The 21,868-nt window shown below is 38.1% G+C and overlaps 2 protein-coding genes and 2 long non-coding RNA genes across 4 annotated transcripts; 3 read left to right on the top strand and 1 right to left on the bottom strand.

Annotated features, from left to right (window-relative positions):
* The first annotated feature begins 2,808 nt into the window (after positions 1-2,808).
* LOC115589884 (uncharacterized) lies at positions 2,809-4,752 on the top strand. The gene is made up of 4 exons (XR_003985622.1): positions 2,809-2,852; positions 3,048-3,122; positions 3,982-4,063; positions 4,536-4,752. It is a non-coding gene; the product is annotated as an uncharacterized LOC115589884 (long non-coding RNA).
* A 2,438-nt stretch (positions 4,753-7,190) lies between these two features.
* On the bottom strand, positions 7,191-9,023 carry LOC115590443 (butyrophilin subfamily 1 member A1-like). The gene is made up of 4 exons (XM_030431802.1): positions 8,894-9,023; positions 8,399-8,683; positions 8,173-8,292; positions 7,191-7,757 (listed from the first exon to the last, which is right to left on the bottom strand). Exons 1-4 carry the CDS (start codon positions 9,021-9,023, stop codon positions 7,282-7,284), a joined length of 1,011 nt encoding a protein of 336 aa, XP_030287662.1. The 3' UTR covers positions 7,191-7,281.
* Positions 9,024-10,976: 1,953 nt separating this feature from the next.
* On the top strand, positions 10,977-12,440 carry LOC115590442 (peroxidasin homolog). Its single transcript, XM_030431801.1, has 4 exons — positions 10,977-11,145; positions 11,504-11,749; positions 11,995-12,237; positions 12,415-12,440. The coding sequence occupies exons 1-4, from the start codon at positions 10,977-10,979 to the stop codon at positions 12,438-12,440; spliced, it is 684 nt and encodes a 227-aa protein (XP_030287661.1).
* A 4,727-nt stretch (positions 12,441-17,167) lies between these two features.
* LOC115589890 (uncharacterized) lies at positions 17,168-20,316 on the top strand. The gene is made up of 3 exons (XR_003985627.1): positions 17,168-17,232; positions 19,437-19,511; positions 20,111-20,316. It is a non-coding gene; the product is annotated as an uncharacterized LOC115589890 (long non-coding RNA).
* Positions 20,317-21,868: the final 1,552 nt, after the last annotated feature.

Raw genomic sequence — 21,868 nt, 5'->3', positions numbered from 1 at the left:
AAAAGACATAAATAAATTACAAAAGAAAAAAACATTCTTGCAAGATACAGAGGTAGATTTGTATTTCATTTTTTTGTATCTGCTGTTCCTTAATTTGAAATAAATCGAATTACCAAACTGCATTCTGTGTCTGTCACACAGAATTAACATGTCTTATTATATCATCATACTCATAAGAGTTGAGTTACATCTGAGCTTAACTAAAGTGATATCCGCTTACTAATTCTAGGCACAGAAGTCCAAGTTATGTTGCATATTGACAAAAAAACGGAAAAGTGACACCATGGACTCACTTCTGTCATAAATGAAGTATTCTTGATGCATCAATTCTTTTTGGTTAATCCTTTTATGGACTGTTTTATTTTATAATTGAACAGTATAACCATTGATTTCAACTGTCACAAATGCTCAAAATGTTTTCGTAGCTAAAATAAATATTTCAGGCATCACAGCACCGCGATGATATGATACATGATTTTTCCTCCAATTATTTATTATTTCATTTTATTTATATAGCACTTTTCAATGACCCAAAATCACTCATTCATACTGGTGGTAGTACACTACGATAGTAGCCACAGCTGCCCTGGGGCAGGCTGATGGAAGCCCGACCACCACCTCAAACATACAGCAGTCATACACATCCACACGAGGCAAGGTGGGTGAAGTGTCTTGCCCAAGAACACAACAACCCTGATACAGTTGGCCGAGCGGGGATCGAACCGCCGACCCTCTGAACATAGGTCGACCCGCTCTACCACCTGAGCCACGTCGCCCCAATTAAGTTATGTAAACAAATTAGCTCTTAAATCATTTGTATCTGGTATTAAGCTCTAATATTTTTCTCTCTAGTGATGACTGTGTTTCTGCTGCTTGCTACAGAAGTTCATAATGGTTGCTATTCTCTAAAACTTGGTACGTAGTTGGTTAATTCTTTACAATGTTATCAAATTAATTTGTGCATTTCCTTACTGCTGTTGTTTATACACCAGCCTGATATTTGCATAAAGTTGCCTTATTATATATTTTGTGCCAAATTCATGACCTTTGTTGCCCTTTACATGTTCAGAAGGCAGGAGTGTATCAGTCAGATCTGCTTTTAAACTACAATCAGTGACTTTTAGTGTTTGCTTCATATTTTTCAGATAACACGTTTGGGAACTTTATTCAGCTTTATCTTCCTTTTTCTAAATGTCTCTGTTGCAGATGCAGCTTTTCCTCGTATTGAACCAAACAGACTGCAGTTCTTTGAATATAGTACAATCTCTGTGCAGTGTGAACATCTGGACTGCTCACCTGAATGTAGAGTGATGAAGAGGCTGAAGAAGGATTCATTAAAAAAGACCCAATTATTGGAAACATCAACAGGATCCATTACTGTTCCATCAGACAGTGGAGAGTACTGGTGTGAAAATAAAGAGGGGGAAAGAAGCAGCAGTATCAACATCACAGTCACTGGTATTATTAACTAGGTTACTAATTAAGGAGATAGATTTAAACTGTTCCTGAGTGTCAATACATGCATCCTTATTTTACAAAGGGTCCTTTTCTCAACAATGTGACATTTCTTAATCTTCGGGGTCATTTTTTTTTTTACTAGCTTTACTTACATTTATTTTTCTTTATTTATTCTAATAGATTGTGATCAATGTGTAAGCCTAATAATCTATTTCAGTAAACAGCAATCCCAGTTGTTCTTCTCTGCAACACACTGAGGCAAAGTTTTAAAATACAAATTCATAGATAACAGCAACATCTATGTCAAAATCATGTTTTCATGTGGGTTTAGATGGTGATGTGATCCTGGAGAGTCCTGCTCTGCCTGTGACTGAGGGAGACAACTTGAGCCTGTACTGCAGAACGAAGACCTCCAACCCTCCTGCTGATTTTTACAAAGATGGCATCTCTATTGCAACTGGATATACAGGGACATTAAATCTCAACAGTGTTTCTAAATCTGATGAAGGACTCTACAAGTGCAGAGTCTCTGGAGTTGGAGAATCAGCAGAGAGCTGGCTGGCTGTCAGAGGTGAGATGATCTGTTTTAAAACCAAAACAAATAGATATCAGTAAATAGACCAAGTTTTTTGTTTTCAGAAGTTAAAATGGCAAAAGTCAAGATGTTGTGTAATTGATAATTGTCTCAACTGCAAATAAAATGTAGTGTGAAAGTAACGACAACTATAAGACGACAATAGACAAGACACCAAAAAATAAACATGTTTCGTTCAGCTATTCTAACATCAAGGGATGACATCTCTTTGGACTGGACTGAAATATGTCAACAGTTACTGGATTAATCTGTGTTGCCCAGAGAACAAAGTCTAATGAGTCTCATAATTTTGGTGATCTCTGACTTTTCATCCAGCAACGTGATGAGGCGGATATTTCTGGTGTCGGTTTTATGTCTTTACACTCACATCTGAGGATGGTTGTCATCAGTAACTGTTTTTAACTCCACACCATTTTGTCTCTTGCACATATTACTTTATCACCCGAAGATATTCAGGAGAGTTCAGAGACTCCTTCCTCCGACAGTTCCCCTCAGGTCCCGATCCTCCTACCAGTGGTTATCACCACTGTGTCTGTGGCTGTGCTGTTGATGTTGGTGGGACTACTTCACTGCCTGAAACACAAAGGTAAAGATCAGTATTACTATGTGTTTAACCAGAGCATGTTCAGAATGATCTATGTTATACAGATCTCTTCCTGTTCAGCCACAGTGATTGACCCTTTTCTTTTATTTACTGAGCTGCTGACATACACTGTTTTGTATTGAAACTATTATTTTTCATTTTTTTGTTCTGTAGCAGGCTGCTTTGCTTCAGACAAAACACCAGGAACAGATTCAGGTGGGTCAACTGTTCTGTCCATGACAAAATCTTTGCTCAGGACAAATAAAGTTATCTTGAATCCAGAGTCTGCACAACACTTAGTATTATAGTTCGTTATTCATACATCTACAGTACCTAAGTATATGTGCAACAACATACCATCTACAAAACATTTTATTACTAAATTCTAGTTGTATTTTATTGATGTTTCAGGCTCTGGGGAGGCGGGGGCTGCTGATGAAAACATGGTGACATACGCTGTTGTTACAAAGCACCGTAAGAGAAGAGGTAAAACGATTTTTATACTACTACTCTACTGCTGTGTTTCCCTTCTTTTGGGCTCTGGGGTGGCACACTTGTGATGCAACCACCTAAACATTTTAACAGAACATTTAAGTCTACATTGTGAGAAATACATAATATTACAATAGTGTCTTTATTGCAGTAAAACAAATTTAAAATGCTGTTTTATGTTGAGCACCTGCTGCCTGCAATGAACTGTAGTTGCCTTTGAGAGGAGAAATTGGTGTGCAGAAAAAAAAATGTAGAAACAAATGTGCACCTGATGATTATGAAGTCATTCCAAGTCTTGTCTCGTTATCTGGTGCAGCTGATCATTTGAGTTTTATGACACAAACCACATGCGAAAAACACACACATACTCACTCAGAAGTTTTTGGAATTATATTAATAATCTCTACAATAAAGCCAATAAGTGTGATATATTATCTCATATTTGTGAGACACGTTACATAGTATTAGACTCTCCCTCTGGTGGAGTGATTGAGGTATAAATATTTAAGACATTAAAGACATTATAGACATTCCATTACTCCAGAAATGTGTATGAGAACATAAATAGCCAATTAGCTAAACAGAAAGATATAAAGATGGGTGTCATCAGCAAACAGATACAATATGTATATTTAGCATCACAAGTAATTAAATGGCAGTATGATCAGAACCACGTGTCAATATTTCAATACATTCATAAATGACCAGAGCTGTAATTGAACTCAAAATGTAAAGGGCCCTGTGCCACCCCACATGTCAGACATAAATAGGGCAAAGTTGAGTGACAATAAAACATATCTATCTCACAAAGCAGATTTTTCTATGTGTGTCCTCCCCTTTGTTTGTAAAGCAGAACCCGGAGTATCCAGCAGCTCAGCCAGGCAAACATCTTCAGCAGACACCAACGATGTCGTCTATTCTACAATCCAGATGAGGTGAGTGGGATACAGGGATTGAAGGTAATAGTTCAATGATGGGACTAATTCATGTTCTCAAAGCATCATTCTCATGGACTAGAAACAAGCAGATAGTTAGTGATGATGTGATTGGTATTATTTTCCAGACAGGAAAAGCAATTTCAACAGAATAAAATTACAGAACAATAATACTGGACAGCTTTAAAGTAGACAAGATGCTAAATATGACGAATGATATTAACAACATTAACAAGTCCAGCGGGTAGGACTTGTGCTGGCTGCCATTAAATCCAACTCACTGGACCTTTGGTCAATGAATTAATTAATTAATTAGTTGAGTTGAAAATGCTAACAACACCAAAGACAATGTTAGCAACTCGCTGGTTAAGAAAGTGGAACATCCAGATACTCCGGGAGGAATCTCATAAAAATACAAATGTAATTTCTTGACTGTATTTGAAAACTAATGGGAATCTTGTTTGTCTTACAGGTCACCTAGAGCAGAAATGTGGGCTTAGAGTGGAGCTTAAAGCTGTGCTGTCGTACATGGATATGAGGAGGGAGTGATACTGTATATTTTACAGTAAACTAGTGGATCTTTAATGACCCGGCACTCTGTGGTAAATGAATGCATGTTCAACAACCAGAGAAATTAGTCGAATGGGGCCGCCAGTTCAGTCAATTTCAGGTGGTTGGATTTAACCATCAAAAACAGTAATCATAAGTCATCTTTTTCTGCCTGTGTCCAGCCTTTAGAGGGGTGATTTTGAAAACTTGTTTTGTTTTGTCCTTTTTATACTTTAAAAACTGTTAGAAAAGGTTGTTGTTGTTGTGGATGAGTTGATTAAAAGATTAAATAGAGAAAACACACTTAACCTCAGTACAGTTTGTGTCCCTTGAAGACGTGACTTTGATCATGAATATCAGCTCTTCATCTGTGGGCTTCAGCCAACACGCTGCATCGCTGTCTGTCTTTAGGACTGAGTGGTTTCTCACACTGTGACAGTTAAACCACATTGTTCCATCTGTTCAAACGTCTGGAGACGCTTTTTATAAGAACAGAGCTGCTGCAGCTTTTAAATACACTCGCTGTGGTTGAATACCAACATGATGCTGTCAGAGCAGTTTGACCTGAAGCAGACACACTGAGTGACAGAAATATGAATGAACACAGGTCGCGTTCATGCTATCTTAAAGTTGTGGCATTTACCAAGTTCATTTTTTTTAAAGCATTCAATTTGTTTGTGACCTGATGTGACCTTGGTTCTTTGGCTGCTCCTCCAAACCTGATTGATGCTTATCAGACTTCAGACTTCAAACTCATTTTATTGTCATTTCATTGCCATGGAACATGGACAAAAAAAACGAAACACAGTGCTCAGGTCACGGTGCTAAGATACAATACATAAATAAATATGTTACTAAAAAATTAAAAGAAAAGGACACAATTATGTATGAATATAAACAAATCAGTAGAAAAACTAACATCCGGACTAAGACTAAAGACTTAAATTTCAAGTCATAGCCCATAACAGCATCAAGTGCAATATAGGGAATGGACATTAAAAGCCAGCAGCAATCAAGGGTGCAGCATTGTTGAGCTGTTTAGCAGCCTGACAGCATTCGGGAAGAAGCTGTTTTTTTTTTCATTATGGTGGATCTCGACCGGATGCTGCATGTCTATTAAGAAATGATCACATAATTATAATATATGAGAGCATATATCTAAGTATGAAAATATACAACTAAATACAATAAGCCATCTTATTAGGGTGAACCAACAAAATCATGCAAGATCATCTCTTTTTTTTTTTGCTTGCAAATATTAAAACAAAGTTTCATGCAGAATCAGTAACTTTATTTTTACTGGTCGTGACTTTTAAGAGATGGCGCATATCTAATTAGCACATGACCACTGACAATGCATCTGGCTGGACAGTCAGAACATTTTGAGCCAGTTTTTCTCAGTTTGAGTCAGTTTCTGATGTTTGTCTTTGTAGAGCAGCTTACTGTCTGTTGTTCAGCTGCTGCTGTCATCTTGATGAGGGAGATGCTGTGACTGCATATATGTTATAAGTTCTGTACAGAACATCACTTATTCTGGTATTGTGTGTCTTATGTATATGAAAAGTGCCAATGTCTAGTTTGTTTGATTTAACTTCTTAAACTTGCAATAATTTAATGAAACCCTTCAGTAGATCTTCAATGTGCTGTGACTGCTGTATGATCATGATATGAAGATGAATACAGGTCATGATATGAATTGTGCTTTTATAATCTCTCTATAATCATATTCTTTTTTCATAGTTTTTTGTGTAACCCTGACAGACGCTGGGCACAATAACCTGAGTGTCTCCACTGAGAACTATGATCACACACTTTTGGTGTGTTTTGATGCTAACAGCTGCTGAGTCTTTTATCACTTACTGTAAATGTATTGTAGCTAAGCTATAAAGAATGTGAATAAATGGTCTCATGTACTAATGAGTTCAATAATCTGCTGTGAAGTGATCCTTTACTGCAGAATAAAATGATAATAATGATAATAATAAAATATTAATAATAATAATGATAATAATGATAATAATACAAATTGTTGCATTGATCATCTGTGTCTGGACAGAGAATATGATTTTATTCTATGTTTCACAGATTAAAAAGGAGCTGAGCCATTCTGCAGAACATATCATCAGCCTGAAATGAAAAAACAATATTCAAATGCATTTTAAGCAGTGAACAGTAGTCTAGATAAACCAGTTAAACCAAAACAATAATCAATAAAAAATGAAATATACACACATAAGATACACAAACAAACACATACCATGAAGTTACTACGTACATTAATTTGTAAGAAGTTGTTGAATTTCTAAGTCTAGGACATTGATTAACAAATTCACACGGCAGCAAAAACTGCCTTGAATGTACCTTTGGCAAAAATAATGACAAGAAAATTACATTTAATATTATAAATCATAATATTATGGTTCAATCAAAGCAAAAATACAGTCATACTTGTTAACCTTGAAACAAATATTAAATTGAAACCACAAAGCAATTTCTTTTTTTCAAATGCTTTTAAATGTAAAAAATATATTTAATATGTAATGTTATGATCTTTCTTTTTTAGAATTACATTATGATGACACCTGACATGTTTCTTGATCAGCAGCATAAAACATTGAGACTTCAGTGACAGTGTAATAATGAGTTTCCTCTGAATCTGCTGCAGCTGCTCACTGACTTTTTCCTTGTGCTTCCTCCTTCTTCCTGTCTGTGATCTTCTTTAACAATTCAGTTGTTTTGTTCAGTATTGTCTGTGTTTGTAGGTTAAGATTTTCATCTTCTTGTTTTCTCTTGTTCAGCTGAGTTTTGGCAGTTAATGTGATTTCTTTCATTCTGTGGAATCGTTCACCTTCTGCCATCTTCTCCACTGACTGCATCTCTTTCTCAATAACTGTGATGTTTGTCTCCATGTCCGTCTGTTGTTGTCTCAGTTTCTCTCTCTGCTTTTGCAGTTCCTCACTTTGTTCAGTCAGTTTACTGTAAACCTCCTGCTCAAAGTCTTTCTGTTCCTCCTTATTCTTCTTCAACGTCTCATCTTTCTCCTTTAACTCTTCTTTAAGTTTTACCATTTCCTTCCTCAAATCCTCAGTTCTCTCTGAGATGAGCTGCTCTCTTTCAGTTTGATCCTCTTGTTGTTTCTTTCTTTCTGTGTGGTGATAAAAACAGGAAACAGTGTCAGATTCAGTTCAGACTTGTTCTGCTGATGCATTTTGTAGAGAGAAGGTGTCACAGTGAACACCACAGAGACACAATAAAGCATTTTTTATTATTCTACAGCATGTCCAATGTTTTATTAGAAAATTAAAGACTTTCTGTAACAGGATCTGATTTCTGACATACTCAGATCCTGTCTGCAGTTTCAAGGTGGACTGGAACCAAAACCAGCTCCTGACACAAGGCTCACCGAGTCAAGTCACTGATGTGTACTAAACTTTGTCATATTTTAGCTTCTTTATTGATTTTTCCTCAATTAACATCATGCTCTAAAACCTGAATTCATATTGTATGATCACCAGTGACATCTTGTGGCCAGTTGTTCACATCACATCAGTTAAACTCACCTTTGGTTTGGATTTGTCTCCATTTCCACACAACACAGACTGCTGCAACAATAAAGAGGAGCACAAAAACCACTAGAACAGCAACATGTGCAGAACAAGATGTGAACTCGAAACAGTCAGCTGAAATGACAAAACACACGACAGAACAGTGGTTATATTAAACCATAATTCAGCTGTTTGAAGAGAAAATACAGATATTCGAGAAAAAAAAACTGACGAAACCAACCTGAAACCTTGATTTCAGTCTCTCTGGTCTGGTTGATGTGGTTCTGTTGGACTCTACAGGTGAAGCTGTTGCTGTGTCTCTTCTCCACAGTCACTCTGCTGCTGACAGTATAGAGGTCATCAGGACCTCTGACTGTCTCCGTAGGTCCAGCAGAGAGGAGGTTTCCCTCACCGTCCAGCCAGAACACCTCAGGTTCTGGATACCAGCCTGTAGACTCACACTGGAGAACCACATGTCCACTGCTGCTTCTTTCTATCCTCACTATGAAAGGTGAAGAGACGGCTCCTGAGGATGGAGGACAGGAGCAACAGGTGACAGGTCAGTGATGCACGTTTACAGATCTGCTCATTGAACTCATGAACCAGAGGAATGGAGGCACATGTGCATGTTGCTGATGAATAACAGTGTAAGGTTCAACAGCACATTTTCACAAACACACAGACAAAATAAATAATGACATGATATTAATGGTGGAAACATTTGACATGAACTTACCTGGAATAAGCTGAACAGAAGAGTCACCCACATCTGGAATGAAGCATCTGTATCTTCCCTCGTCAGATATTCTCACTCTGGAGAGTTTCAGTGAAATGTTTCCGCGCTTCAGTTCATCACTGAATCTCATTGGTCGAGTTAAACCTCAGCGGCCCTGAAACTACAGTGACATTTGTTAGAGTTTTCGCTGTGGTTTTGTTGTTTCTTCTTTTATCCTGAAGCAGCCCTCCCTGTGTTTTCCCTGCAGGTTGATTGTCTGCCCGCCCTGATGTGTTTCACCCGTCACACCTACAGTCTGTGTTCTCCCTGCTGTCTCTGTCACTCTGTCTCTGTTGTTCCCCTGAGCCTGGTCCTCTGTCTTCACGTCCCTTCTCCCATGGTTTGTTTCTACCTCTTCTTCCTCATGTTTTTCCTGGTTTGAGCTTTCTTTAGCTTCTCTCTTTTTTTCCCTTTACCCTGCTTTTCTCCCTGACTGTGTTCTGTTTGAGTCCTGACCATTTTGTTTTATGTAAAGACCGCGGGATGAGGAGAGATAGCATGACGTTCAGTCAAAACACCTGCACAGTGTGCGACAGTTTGAATTTGAATGTGATTAATATGTATCAGATGTCCGGTAGCTCGGCTGTCCGGACATGTCAGATCTATAAACATTGACCACTTACTTCACATTACTGTGATGTCTGTTCACTTTAGATATAAAAATGAAATCATTTCATGTACTGTAACTTTCATCAAGCTGTCACTTGCTGTGTGTGTTTGTGTGCAGTAAGTTACCTGTAACACAGGGTGTCTGAGGACGGACCAGCAGTAAAACAAGTACGTGAAGATTTAAAACATGGTCCATCTTTTACGGAACACATCCTGGGTCACTGAAATGAGAAATTAAACAAACAAATTATAAAAAAAAAAAAACATTGTCTGGATAAAGCATTCTACTGGTGCAGAACATACCTGTAGCAGGTGTGACAGAGTCCATCCAGCTCAGGTGTATCTTCTAGGGATGCAAAACACTGTTATCAACGACACGTACAACATGGGAGGGTCTTTTCTTGTTGGATGATGTGTCAACCCAGCCCAGCCCAACCTAGAGACAGATGTGATGGCGGCTGACCTGCAGCAGAGGGCAGAATAGAGCCTCTGTCGAGTGTTCCCGATGAGGAAATGAGTTTGTGTGAGAAACACATTGAAGTTATTGAGAGATAAAACAAATTACTTATGATTTCATGATTTAGGAACCTCTTAACATCTGGACAGAGATAATACATGAATGAGGTGAACAGACTTAGGAGGAGGTTCTGACCCAGAAACAGCTGTGAGATCAGATGTGAACACAGACCGGTTTACCCTCGTCTGAACACCAGAGATGAGCTGCAGAGGAAGGGTTTAGGTCTGGAGGAGGGTCTCACACACATTTCACTTCAGCTGCAGCTCAGTCAGACTTCAGTAGGAGGACAACATGGAGGCCACAGCACTCTGCACCAGACTGAGTGAGTACTGAGTCTCCCTGTGAGAATTATTATCATGATAGGATCAGTACAACTACATAAGCAGGCAGATGGCCTGAAGTCTTGCAGAAGATATTGATATGCTGATAAGCTAACTAAGTATTGTTATATCATGATGTCCCACAGGCTGAACTTAAGTAATGGTCTGTGTTATGATAGCGTGTTGTACACTGTATTGAACTGAGGCTAAGATAAAGTCCTCATTGACCAAAGCCAACACTGAAAAACCTTTGTTTTCTTTGTTTAGTTACATCATATACAGTCATTCATTGGATGACTGTGACTAGGTGAAGTTTTTCGGTATTTATTCTCCATATTTTGTGCAACTTAACACCTCTACATTTCAAAGGGAAATATTGACCTTAAAATTAAAATGTCCTTAACTGGCATTATCACTGTAGTAGACGAAATGTTTCTGACAAGAGTCTCTTTAGGCTTCAGCTTTAGATCCTCTTCTTTATTTACTGAAATCAAAGGTGTTTTCAACATCTGACACAAAGCTTTCTACCTCTTTCTCTCCAGTGATGAATTTGTTTTGGCTCCTTCTTGTAGAAGTCCAAAAAGCTGGTGAGTAGATGATGAACTCCGTCATCAACACAGCTCATTTCTATAAAGACAGCGTCCTCATCAGGAGCAGTGACACTGGAACTCTGCTCATCCACAATGTTTCCAAGTCTGACGAGGGGCTCTACAAGTGTAACGCCGCTGGAGCTGAAGACTCACCAGAGAGCCAGCTGAAAGTCAGAGGTGAGGGGATTTTAAAAAGGCAGCGATGGACAAAAACAGATTTAGTAAGATTTATGTAACAAAAAAAATGTGTTTGGTTAAGTTTAGTAACAGCTGTTTGGGATGAAATGTTAAACATGCATCTTCTCCCACATCCATATTTTTCCTATCCTTTTACCCAAAGATGCAAAGCTATGCCGTTATGTAGAGCAACATGATTGGTTGGTTTCAGTGATGGTCCTGGGGACATTAGTTAAGTTCCAGGATCAAAGCCAACATGGTGATACCAGATCATGTATGCAGATAGAGCAGTAATGATGTGGATGTATTTTTGATTCCTGACCACAACAATGAAATATGTTTTTCACATATTGATCAGCTGGTCCTGTTATCCTGGATATTCCCATCCACCCTGTGACTGAGGGGAACGCTGTGACTCTCCGCTGCAGAAAGAAGAACAATCCCACAAGTAACATAGCTGATTTCTACAAACATGGCGCCCACATCGGGACCGGCTATAAAGGAGACGTGATCATCCCCAGTGTCTCCAAGTTTGATGAAGGACCCTACAAGTGCACTATCTCTGGAGCTGGTGAGTCAGCTGAGAGCTGGCTGAGTGTCAGAGGTGAGACACATTAGTTTTATGCAGATGATAAAGTTTCCTGCATCATCTGAAGACCACATTAAGCTAACCAAATTAAAAAGAATAAACTTATCAAACAGGGATGAAGGTGAAATCATTCAATCAGTTTGACAGAGAATTAGATTCATGGACATAGTTTTAAAAGTAGAAATAAAAAAAAATAAAAAATAGGGTTAGGGTTTGATAAATTGCCTTTCTGATTAACTTTTTTTATGAAACCCAATCAGTGAATGCTGTGGTCCTGGAGAGTCCCGTCCTTCCTGTGATGGAAGGAGACACTGTGACTGTACGCTGCATGAACAAGATGACGACCAGCATCACAGCTAATTTCTATAAAGATGGACTCTTTATTGGAAACAGCTTAAATGGGAACCTGACCATCCACGGTGTCTCCAAGTCTGATGAGGGGCATTACAAGTGCAACATATTTGGAGCTGGAGAATCACCAGAGAGCTGGCTGGCTGTCAGAGGTGAGATAAAGTGCAAATATTTAATCTCTTATCTCAGTTCATAACTGTAAGATACATGCTCCATTTTGTCATAGCAAGCAAATTTTCTCAATTTTTGTGTGTGCTATATGCTAAATTATGATATTTTTTTTTCTTGTTTGATTGAATCACAACAAACACTCTCTATCATTTTTCCAGATTGTCCGAAAGAGAATATTCCCTAATATCTTATCTCAATTCATAACTTTAAGATACATGTTCCATTTTGTCATAGCAAGCAAATTCCCCAAATTTGGTATTGCAATGCATGTCCAATTATGCTAAATTATAATTACTATGTTTTTCTTGTTTGATTGAATTACAACAAACACTCTCTATTATCTTTCCAGACTGTCCAAAAGAGAATATTCCCTTTTGTTCTGACCAACTTCCTGTTCTCCTCTACCTCCTCATAAGGACTGTTGCCACCATTGTTCTGGTGGCTCTGCTGCTATTAGTGTTGAGAAAATGTCACTCCCAGTGAGGTATAAAAACACATTCAGTTATTGTTTTTGTATGTTTGGTTGAAGAAATAATGTAATCCAATCATTGATTTGTTTAACACACTGGTACAGACACACATCTGTAGGCCTGTGGTAGCTTGGATGTAGAGCAGAGTACATTTTCATCAGCGTATTGACAAGTTCATTATTTTACTTAATTTAGCCAAATTAAAGCAAATAAATGGAACCCCAAAACCCACTGTTCTACGGTCAATAAATAGTCTCGTTCCTTATTACTATTCACTTCTATTTATCCCTGTGGGAGAAGATAAAGGCCAGTGAAATTTTCTTTTAACGGCTTCTTCAAATCCTCAATGTTATAACTGAATTAAAGTCAGAGAAAAAAGTTGGAATTGTGAAACTAAGAATGTTGAGTTTGAATGTTATTAAAGTGGCCCTAATCTGCTTCTGTATGTTCCTCAACATAACTGGTGTTATCAGTTAAAATAAAAATACATTTGTCTTTATTGTTTTAGAATCAGTTATCAATGCAAAAACTTGCCAATTTTCTTAATCAGTTGGAATGAGTCTTATTTAGAAATTTGACATTTTAACTAACAAAAAGTCTTTAAGCTATTAGGATAAAATACACCTGCAGAGAAACCAAACTTTAATGACACAGTATAATAAAAGAAATGTCATGATCAATAATATCTTGTTCAGTTTGTAAATGTGACATGTAAATACAAGCCAATATGTTTCTTCTGCTCTACGATTGAGACAACCGCCAACTAAAACTGATCATAGACAAACATGTAACGTGTTGCTTCCTTGTACAGTCAGTTACAACTTTTTGTATTACATTATAAAGTGTGTTTGTTTGACATGTTATTTTCAATTGTTTGCATGTTTTCTGTCTTGGTAAGTGATCAGGACATAAAGGGAATCTGATAAAAGTGAATACTGCAATTGTGTGTATAATTTCACAGTCAGATTTGTACTTTTCTGTTAAACAAACATCATTAAATCTTTTGAGTGGGGTCTGCTGTTTTCTGTGAATATATCACTCCCTTCACTGATGTTTGACATTGTCTGATATTTTAATAAGGCCTATAAGAAGATTTGTGTTCATGAGAAAGAGTTTCTCAGAGCTGAAGACAGTTAAGATAGCCATCTTCAAACCACATGGCCTCTCTACAATGTGCACTTCTCTGTCTCAATCTTTGTATGTAAACACGAGCGTCTACATACCTTCTCTCCACTCTGACCACAGCACACTTCTCTTTAACGCTGTGCAGGTTAACCACATGTCTCTGCATCTGTGTGAGAAGAGCCTGTGGCTTCAGGTCAGGTTACTCAAAGGTCTGCAGGACAAGTGTGAGTCTGCTTGGTTATAGTGACGTTGAGCAGTAGATTGTTCTCTCTGCACAACTCTGCACAATTTCCTCTTAATATGAACTCTCATCAATATTTAAAATGTGGCCAAGGATGGTGGTGTCATCCACATACTGAACAACAGAGTGCTCTTGATGTCTGATGCAGTCGCAGGTGTACAGTGTGAACAGGAGGGGGCTGAGCATGCAGCCCTGGGGGGCTCCATTGTTGAGCACTAATGTAGAGGGGGTGTGTTAGACATTCTGAATTGTCTGGGGTCTGTTTATGTACTCAAGTGCAGATTGTTAAATCTTAATTTTCATGGGTGAGACTGTATTAAAAACTGAGCAGAAGTCAACAAACAGCATCCCGGTGTAGCTGTTTATATTTTCAAAGTGTGTGCAGACTGCATCGAGGGCAATGGATATGGCATCCTCTGTGGAGCTGTTGGTTCTGAATGCACACCAGTAATGACATCACAACTACTTCAGTGTCTTTTTTCTCCAGACACTGAGTCAGGAAGGGGAGGGATTAAGAAAATGTGTCAGTCTGATGTTCAGTCAGCAGCAAGACAACATGGAGGCTACAGCTCTCTGCACCCAACTGTGTGAGTACTGACAAATAAAAATACAGATTCAATATAGATTAAAATATATTTAAGCAGAATAAATTACTTGTAGACTGCAATGTGATTTCCTTTGTAATTTTTGCTCTTTCTGACATAATCAAGGCAGAGGATGAAGCATTTTTAAAGTTCCTTTAAACTAAAAGACATGAATAAATTACAATTAAAAATATTGTGATATTAATTAAATTACCAAACTGAATTCTGTGTATGTCATACAGAATAACAAGTCTTAATATGTCATCATACTCATACGAGTTGAGCTACATCTCAGCTTAACTAAAATTACTTCAGCTCACTAAGTCTAGGCACAAAGTCCAAGTAGCGTTGCATATTAGCAACATTTTTTAAATGTGACGCCAGTTACTCACTTGTCTCATGACTGAAATATTCTTGACGCATTTTTATTTTTTTGAGAATCTCTCAATTGACTTTTATTTTGTAATTTAACAATAAAACCATTTTACTTTCACAAAAGCTCATCTTGTAGCTGAATTTACATTATGTTACTCAATTTTCATAAAGATCAAATCACTAAAGTAAAAATGTCAGACATCACAGCACCACGATGACATGAGACATGATTGTTCCTCCAAATGTTATGTAAATGTTTTATTTAACAGACAAATTAGCTCTGAAATCATTTGTATCTGGTATTAATCTCTAATATTTTTTCTCTCTAGTGATGACTGTGTTTCTGCTGCTTGCTGCACAAGTTCAGAACTGTTGCTGTTCTCAAAAACTGGGTACGTAGTTGGTTAATTGTTTACAATATTATTAAATTAATTACTGTATTTCCTTACTGTTATTATTCATATACCAGTCTGATATTTATGTAACTACAATCAGTGACTTTGTTTAGTGTGTGCTTCATATTCTTCAGATAGCAACTTTATTATTCAGCTTTATCTTCCTTTTTCTAAATGTCTCTGTTGCAGATGCAGCTTTTCCTCGTACTGAACCAAACAGACTGCAGTTCTTTGAATATAGCACAATCTCTGTGATGTGTGAACATCTGGACTGCTCACCTGAATGTAGAGTGATGAAGAGGTTGAAGAAGGATTCAACAAATACAACACAACTGTGGGAAACATCAACCGGATCCATTACTGTTAAACTTTCCCTTCAATCAGACAGTGGAGAGTACTGGTGTGAAAATAAAGAGGGGGAAAGAAGCAACAGTATCAACATCACAGTCACTGGTATTTATTAACTAGGTTACCATAGAGAAAGATTTTAGACTGTTGTGCCACAGCAGGCATCTTCATTTCATAAAGGGTTCTGTTCTCTACAATATAACATTCAGGGTGTTTTGGGGGAAAATCCAAAGTTTAACTGCTTTTTAATAGATGATGACCAATGCACAAGATGTACAATGTATTTCAGTTATCCACATTTGATCTGTGATAATTGGCAGGAACTTCCTCTATACATTTTCTTTTTTTCCCAAACTGTTCCCAATTAGTGAAAAATTCATATTCTCAAACAGTAATCACAGTCGTTCTTCTCTGCAACACACATGTCACACTGACGCAAAGTTTTAATCCACTGTTGGAAATTCAAAGATAACAGCACAATTGTATATCAAGATCATGTTTTACATTTCTTCATGTGGGTTAGATGGTGATGTGATCCTGGAGAGTCCTGCTGTCCCTGTGATGCAGGGAGACACACTGAGTCTGTACTGCAGAATCAAAGGGACCTCTGACCCTTCAGCTGACTTCTACAAAAATGGTCTCTACATTGCAACTGAATATAAAGGGATCTTCACCATCAATAGGGTCTCTGAATCTGATGAAGGACTCTACAAGTGCAGAATCTCTGGAGTTGGAGAATCAGCGGAGAGCTGGTTGGCTGTCAGAGGTGAGATGACCTGCTTTCAAACGGAAAATATATATCTGTTCCTCAAAAGACCAAGCTTTTTTTTCAGAAGTTGAAAATGGCAAGAGTCAAGACGTTGTGTAATTAATATTAATATTTGTCTCAACTGCATAAAAAATAGTGTTAATGAGACGTGATGACAATAACACATAAAACTGAAGAAAAATAAATGAACATGCTTGGTTCAGCTATTCTAACATTAAGGCAATATGGGATGACAATTTTAGTCGGTCCATCCCTTTGGACTAAACTGATATAAGTGACCAACTACTGGATTGATTCATGTTGCCCTGAGGACATAATAATCCTCATAATTTTGGTGATCCCTGACTCTTCAGCCAGCGATGTGATGAGGTGGATATTTCTGGTGTTGGTTTTATGTATTTACACTTACGTCTGCAAGAACCTGAGCCACAAGGATGGTTGTACAGTCTAGTAGGTTATATATTGTCAAATGTTTATAAGTCCACACCAGTTTGTCTCTTCTTGCAGCAGATATTACTTTACCACCTGAAGAGATTCAAGAGAGTTCAGAGACTCCTTCAACCGACGGTTCCCCTCCGGTCCCGATCCTCCTACCAGTGGTTATCACCACTGTGTCTGTGGCTGTGCTGTTGATGTTGGTGGGACTACTTCACTGCCTGAAACACAAAGGTAAAGATCAGTTTTATAGGTATTAAACATAGAACATATTCAAAATATTCTTTGTGATGCAGATCTGTGCCAATTCAGCCACAGTGGTTGGGCCTCCTTATTAATTTGCTTAATTTGAAATCCTTTAATGTCCCACAGACGGCAAAATGCAAATAAACAGCAAATTTGTATATACAGATTTTAAATATGTATTACAAATATGGGTGTTGAAATGAGTTTGTGACTTATTGCACAGTGCAGAGTGTGGGGTGAGGTCTACATGGAGCAATGCCTGTTGTACAGTCTGATAGCAGCAGGAAGGACCTGCGATACCTCTCCTTCACACACTTAGGGTGTATCAGTTTATCACTGAGGGAGCTGCCCAGTGCTGTGAGAGTGACCTGCAGGGGATGGGACTTCTGCACCAGCAGTGATGACAGCTTGTTCATCATCCTGCTCTCTCCCACCACCTGCACTGAGTCAAGAGAGCATCCCAGGATGGAGCTGGCCTTCTTGATAAGTTTATCAAGTCTCCTCCTGTCTGCTGCTGAGATGCTGCTGCTCCAGCAGACTACTCCAAACAAATTCTCCATAACAAATTTAAATGAAATGTGTCGCTATTCACCCTAAAGCTAAAACCCTGGTAAATCCTTGAGCTACTGACATGAACAATGAACCAGATTTACCACAGTTTTTTCCTTCTTTTTTGTTGTTCTTGTACTGTAGTGGACTGCTTTTTTCAGACTTAGACATAGACTTTATTATACCAAGGGGAAATAATTTTTTAAAGCACCATACCCAACGGGCAGACAATACATAATATAAAAATATACAAAAACATTGTTAACATGCTATAAAAAAATCACACAGTACCAAACAGCAATGACAAAGTATAAGACAACTTTCTAGTTTTGTAAATATTGCCTGTGCTGAGAAGTCTCTCTGTCAGGTTTTAAATTTATTTGAGAAATAGGCTCATCAAATGAAAATATATGTTATGGGGAAAAAAATCTGAATGAAGGAATTTTATTTTGTTTTATTTTTCAGTTTTCATCCTGAAGGGATTGCCACCTTGTCATGGTCAGTTGGTTTGCGTGTCTCAGTGAGCTTAAGAGCTTTACCGACAGGAGCTAAATCTTCTGGAGGGACACCCAAGTCAGACAGGTTGAAGGGTGGAAGCCTGATAAAGTGCAAAGGTTGGACACAGTGCTAAAAGCCCACTTCCTTAGAGAAACACTGTTACAAACAAAAAAAACAGTCACATTTCTGACTGCCCCCTTATATATATATCTGCGTATAACCAGTCCTGTTCACAACACTGGGTGAAGTGTGCAGTGGTCCAGAACAGACTGGCTGTCTGAGAGCAGGACAAGGACAGCTGTGTCATCTGAGTAGTTGAGGTATGTGGTGATGGGCTGGTGAAGCCATAGGCGTAGAGTGTGTACAGCAATGGGCTAAGCACACAATCCTGCGGCCCTCTGATGTTAGTGGTGAGCTAATTGTTCATTGTGCCCACCCACACCACTTCTAGCCTATCAGCAAGGACATTGTGAAAGGGCTGGATCAGACAGGACGGGGTGCCGACCATGAAGAGGATCCTGGTTGAGTCACCTGAGTGTAAGCGCTGTAGGAGGAGGTGATGCAGGCAGGCCACAGCATCCTCTGTGCCCCTTGGATACAGGGATATACTGTACATGGGCAGTTTTCTAGTCAGTAGAAATTATGGTGGTAGAATGTGTAAAAGGATAACTTCGGTCGATTTCAACATGCAGCTTTATTGCTCAAGCTATCCTTGACTTGCCAGTACCGAAGACGCAAACTGACTGAAGACTGTGCGTTATGAACAGAAAAACGAAAATGCTGGAATAATTTCTGCTGATGTTGCATAACTTCTTGGGTGAGATTTGGAGCATGTTAAGACGCTTAAAACACAGTGTAAAGTTCTGACCCCATGCTGTTAGCTGTCAATGCTAACTCTCCGTTCAAGGAGCCGTGTAAGGGTTGGACCAAAAATGTTCACGTCTTCGGTACTAGCAAGTCAAGGGTAGCTTGAGCAATAAAGCTGCATGTTTAAATCGACCGAAGTTCTCCTTTAAGTTCTTTGGCAAAGAATTCCGGGTCAGTTACTGTACATCTGCTAAATTTGGATTCAGTAGATATACCTACTGCTTATGCTTGACAGACACACGCAGAATTATTGTATTTTTTATATCTTTATGTTTCAGGCTCTGGGGAGGCGAGTGTTGCTGTTTTAAGCATGGTGACATATGCTGTTGTTTCAAAACATTGCAAGAAAAGAGGTACGGTATTATGCACACATTATCTTATTCAATGTGTTAACTTTCTTATGGGCACAATGGTGTGTTTTGCAAGTCGGGGATGCAACAACTTATGAATTTTAAAAGTAAGAAAAACATAATATAGACATAAAACACACTAAAATACTCAACTGATGAATATTAAATGGTTTTGTTTGGTCCATTTTTCTAATCTTGTATAATTTGAACAGCTCTTTGAGTTTACAACAACATGACAAAAACTCACATAAAAAGTACCACCTTGCTACTCTTTGGAACCGTATATAACCTCCATAGTTTCGACAATATATATTAAGGGTGATAAAAGCTATATGGAGGCTATTTGTTTTTTGCTATCTCGTAGATTAACTGAGGAGTGCCTGTCTAAGACAGGCCCTATTAATCCATAAATAGCTTTTAGTTTGAGGAACGTTTGTAGCCAATTAGGTTAACAGAAATGTCAGGCTCAGGATCATCAGCAAATAGATTCAATATTTCTTTTTTAGCATCAAAAGTATGTTTAAATGCTAGCATAATGTGTCAAGTCAAGAGGTCCGATTATATTAACGAATAAAGAAATGTGTCTGTTGTACTTTCTACAGATGACTGAGAGAGGACAGAAGAGAAGCTGAGACGACCTCCAACTAAAACTGATCATACACAAACATGAAACATCTGTACAATCAGTTACAACTTTTTAATAATAATCCAGGATCTGTTTTCTAAAAACCTTTTTATCTGTGTTACATTATAAGTTGTTTTATTTTCAGTTGTTTTATGTTTTATGGCTTGGTAAGTGATCAGGACATTAAGGGAATCTGATAATGGTGAATATTGCAAATGTGTGTATAATTTCACTGTCAGATTTGTACTTTTCGGTTAAACAAACATCATTAAAAAACTTTTGAGTGGGGTCTGCTGTTTTTTGTGAATATATCACTCCCTTGACTGATGTTTGACATTGTGTGACATTATAATAAGACCTATGAATAGATGTGTGTATCATGAGAAAGCGTTTCTCAGGGCTGAAGACAGTTAAGATAGCTGTTTTCAAACCACATGGCCTCTCTACAATGTTCTGCTCTCTGTCTCTATCTTTGTATTTAAACACGAGTGTCTACATACTGCTATCCACTCTGACCACAGCACACTACTATTTAACACTGCAGATTAACCACGCTGTCTCTGCATCTGTGTGAGAAGAGCCTGTGGCTTCAGGTCAGGTTACTCACCAAGAAGTAAAGTCTGCAGGGCAACTGTGAGTCTGCTTGGTTTTAGTGACATTGAGCAGTAGATTGTTCTCTGTGCACAACTCTGAACAGTTTTTTTCTGATATAAACACTCATCATTGTTTATAATGTGATGATTCAAGATTCAAAGTGTTTATCGTCATATATATATATAATATATATAAAATATATATTATATATATATATATATATATATATATATATATATATATATATATATATATATATACATATATACATATATATATGCATAGTAAAGAAACATCTTCTCAGTTATGCATTGCAATTATTCCTTTGCTGCCCACAGACTGCCAACAGCGTATTAAAGAAATATATACATCCAAAACACACAATATAGTGAAGCACTTTTACACAGGGCACATGTGATAAATAAGAAGAAGCAGCAATAATAATAATAATAATAATAATAATAATAATAATAACAATAAAGAAGTTAAAATCTGAAAATCTGTGCAATTATGCATGTGCAAAATGTAAACAGTCGGGACAGTTCTGAGGTTGGCGAATTGCAGGAGGTCCAGGGGGTCCGGTATGCTGCTCTGAATGTGGGTCAGCACCACTCTCTCAAAACACTTCATAATGATTGGAGTAAGTGCCACTGGTCTGTAATCATTCAGGCAGGTGGGTGGGCTCTTCTTGGGGAGGGGGGGTGATGGTTATGGTTTTGAAGCGGGAGGGAACGATGCTGTGGCTGAGGGAAACTTTGAAGGTTGAGATGAGAACATCAGCCAGTTCGTCGGCGCATGCTCTGAGAGCTCATCCAGGGATGTTGTCTGGACCAGCTGCCTTGCTGGCTTTGATGGATGGTGGTGTCATCCACATACTGAACAACAGAGTTCTCTTGATGTCTGATGCAGTCGCAGGTGTACAGTGTGAACAGGAGGGGGCTGAGCATGCAGCCCTGGGGGGCTCCGTTGTTGAGCACTAACATAGAGGAGCTGTGTCTGCCAGTCTGAACTATCTGGGGTCTATTTATGTACTCAGGTGCAGATCGTTAAATTCTAATTTTCATGGTTGAGATTGTATAAAATATGAGCTGAAGTCATCAAACTGCATTCCGATGTAGTTGTTTATATTTTCAAAGTGTGT

This window comes from Sparus aurata, chromosome 10, assembly GCF_900880675.1.
Source record: "Sparus aurata chromosome 10, fSpaAur1.1, whole genome shotgun sequence".
Lineage (NCBI taxonomy): Eukaryota > Metazoa > Chordata > Actinopteri > Spariformes > Sparidae > Sparus > Sparus aurata.
The sequence above is the reverse complement of the archived record's forward strand: the minus strand, read 5'-3'. Positions and strand labels throughout refer to the sequence as shown.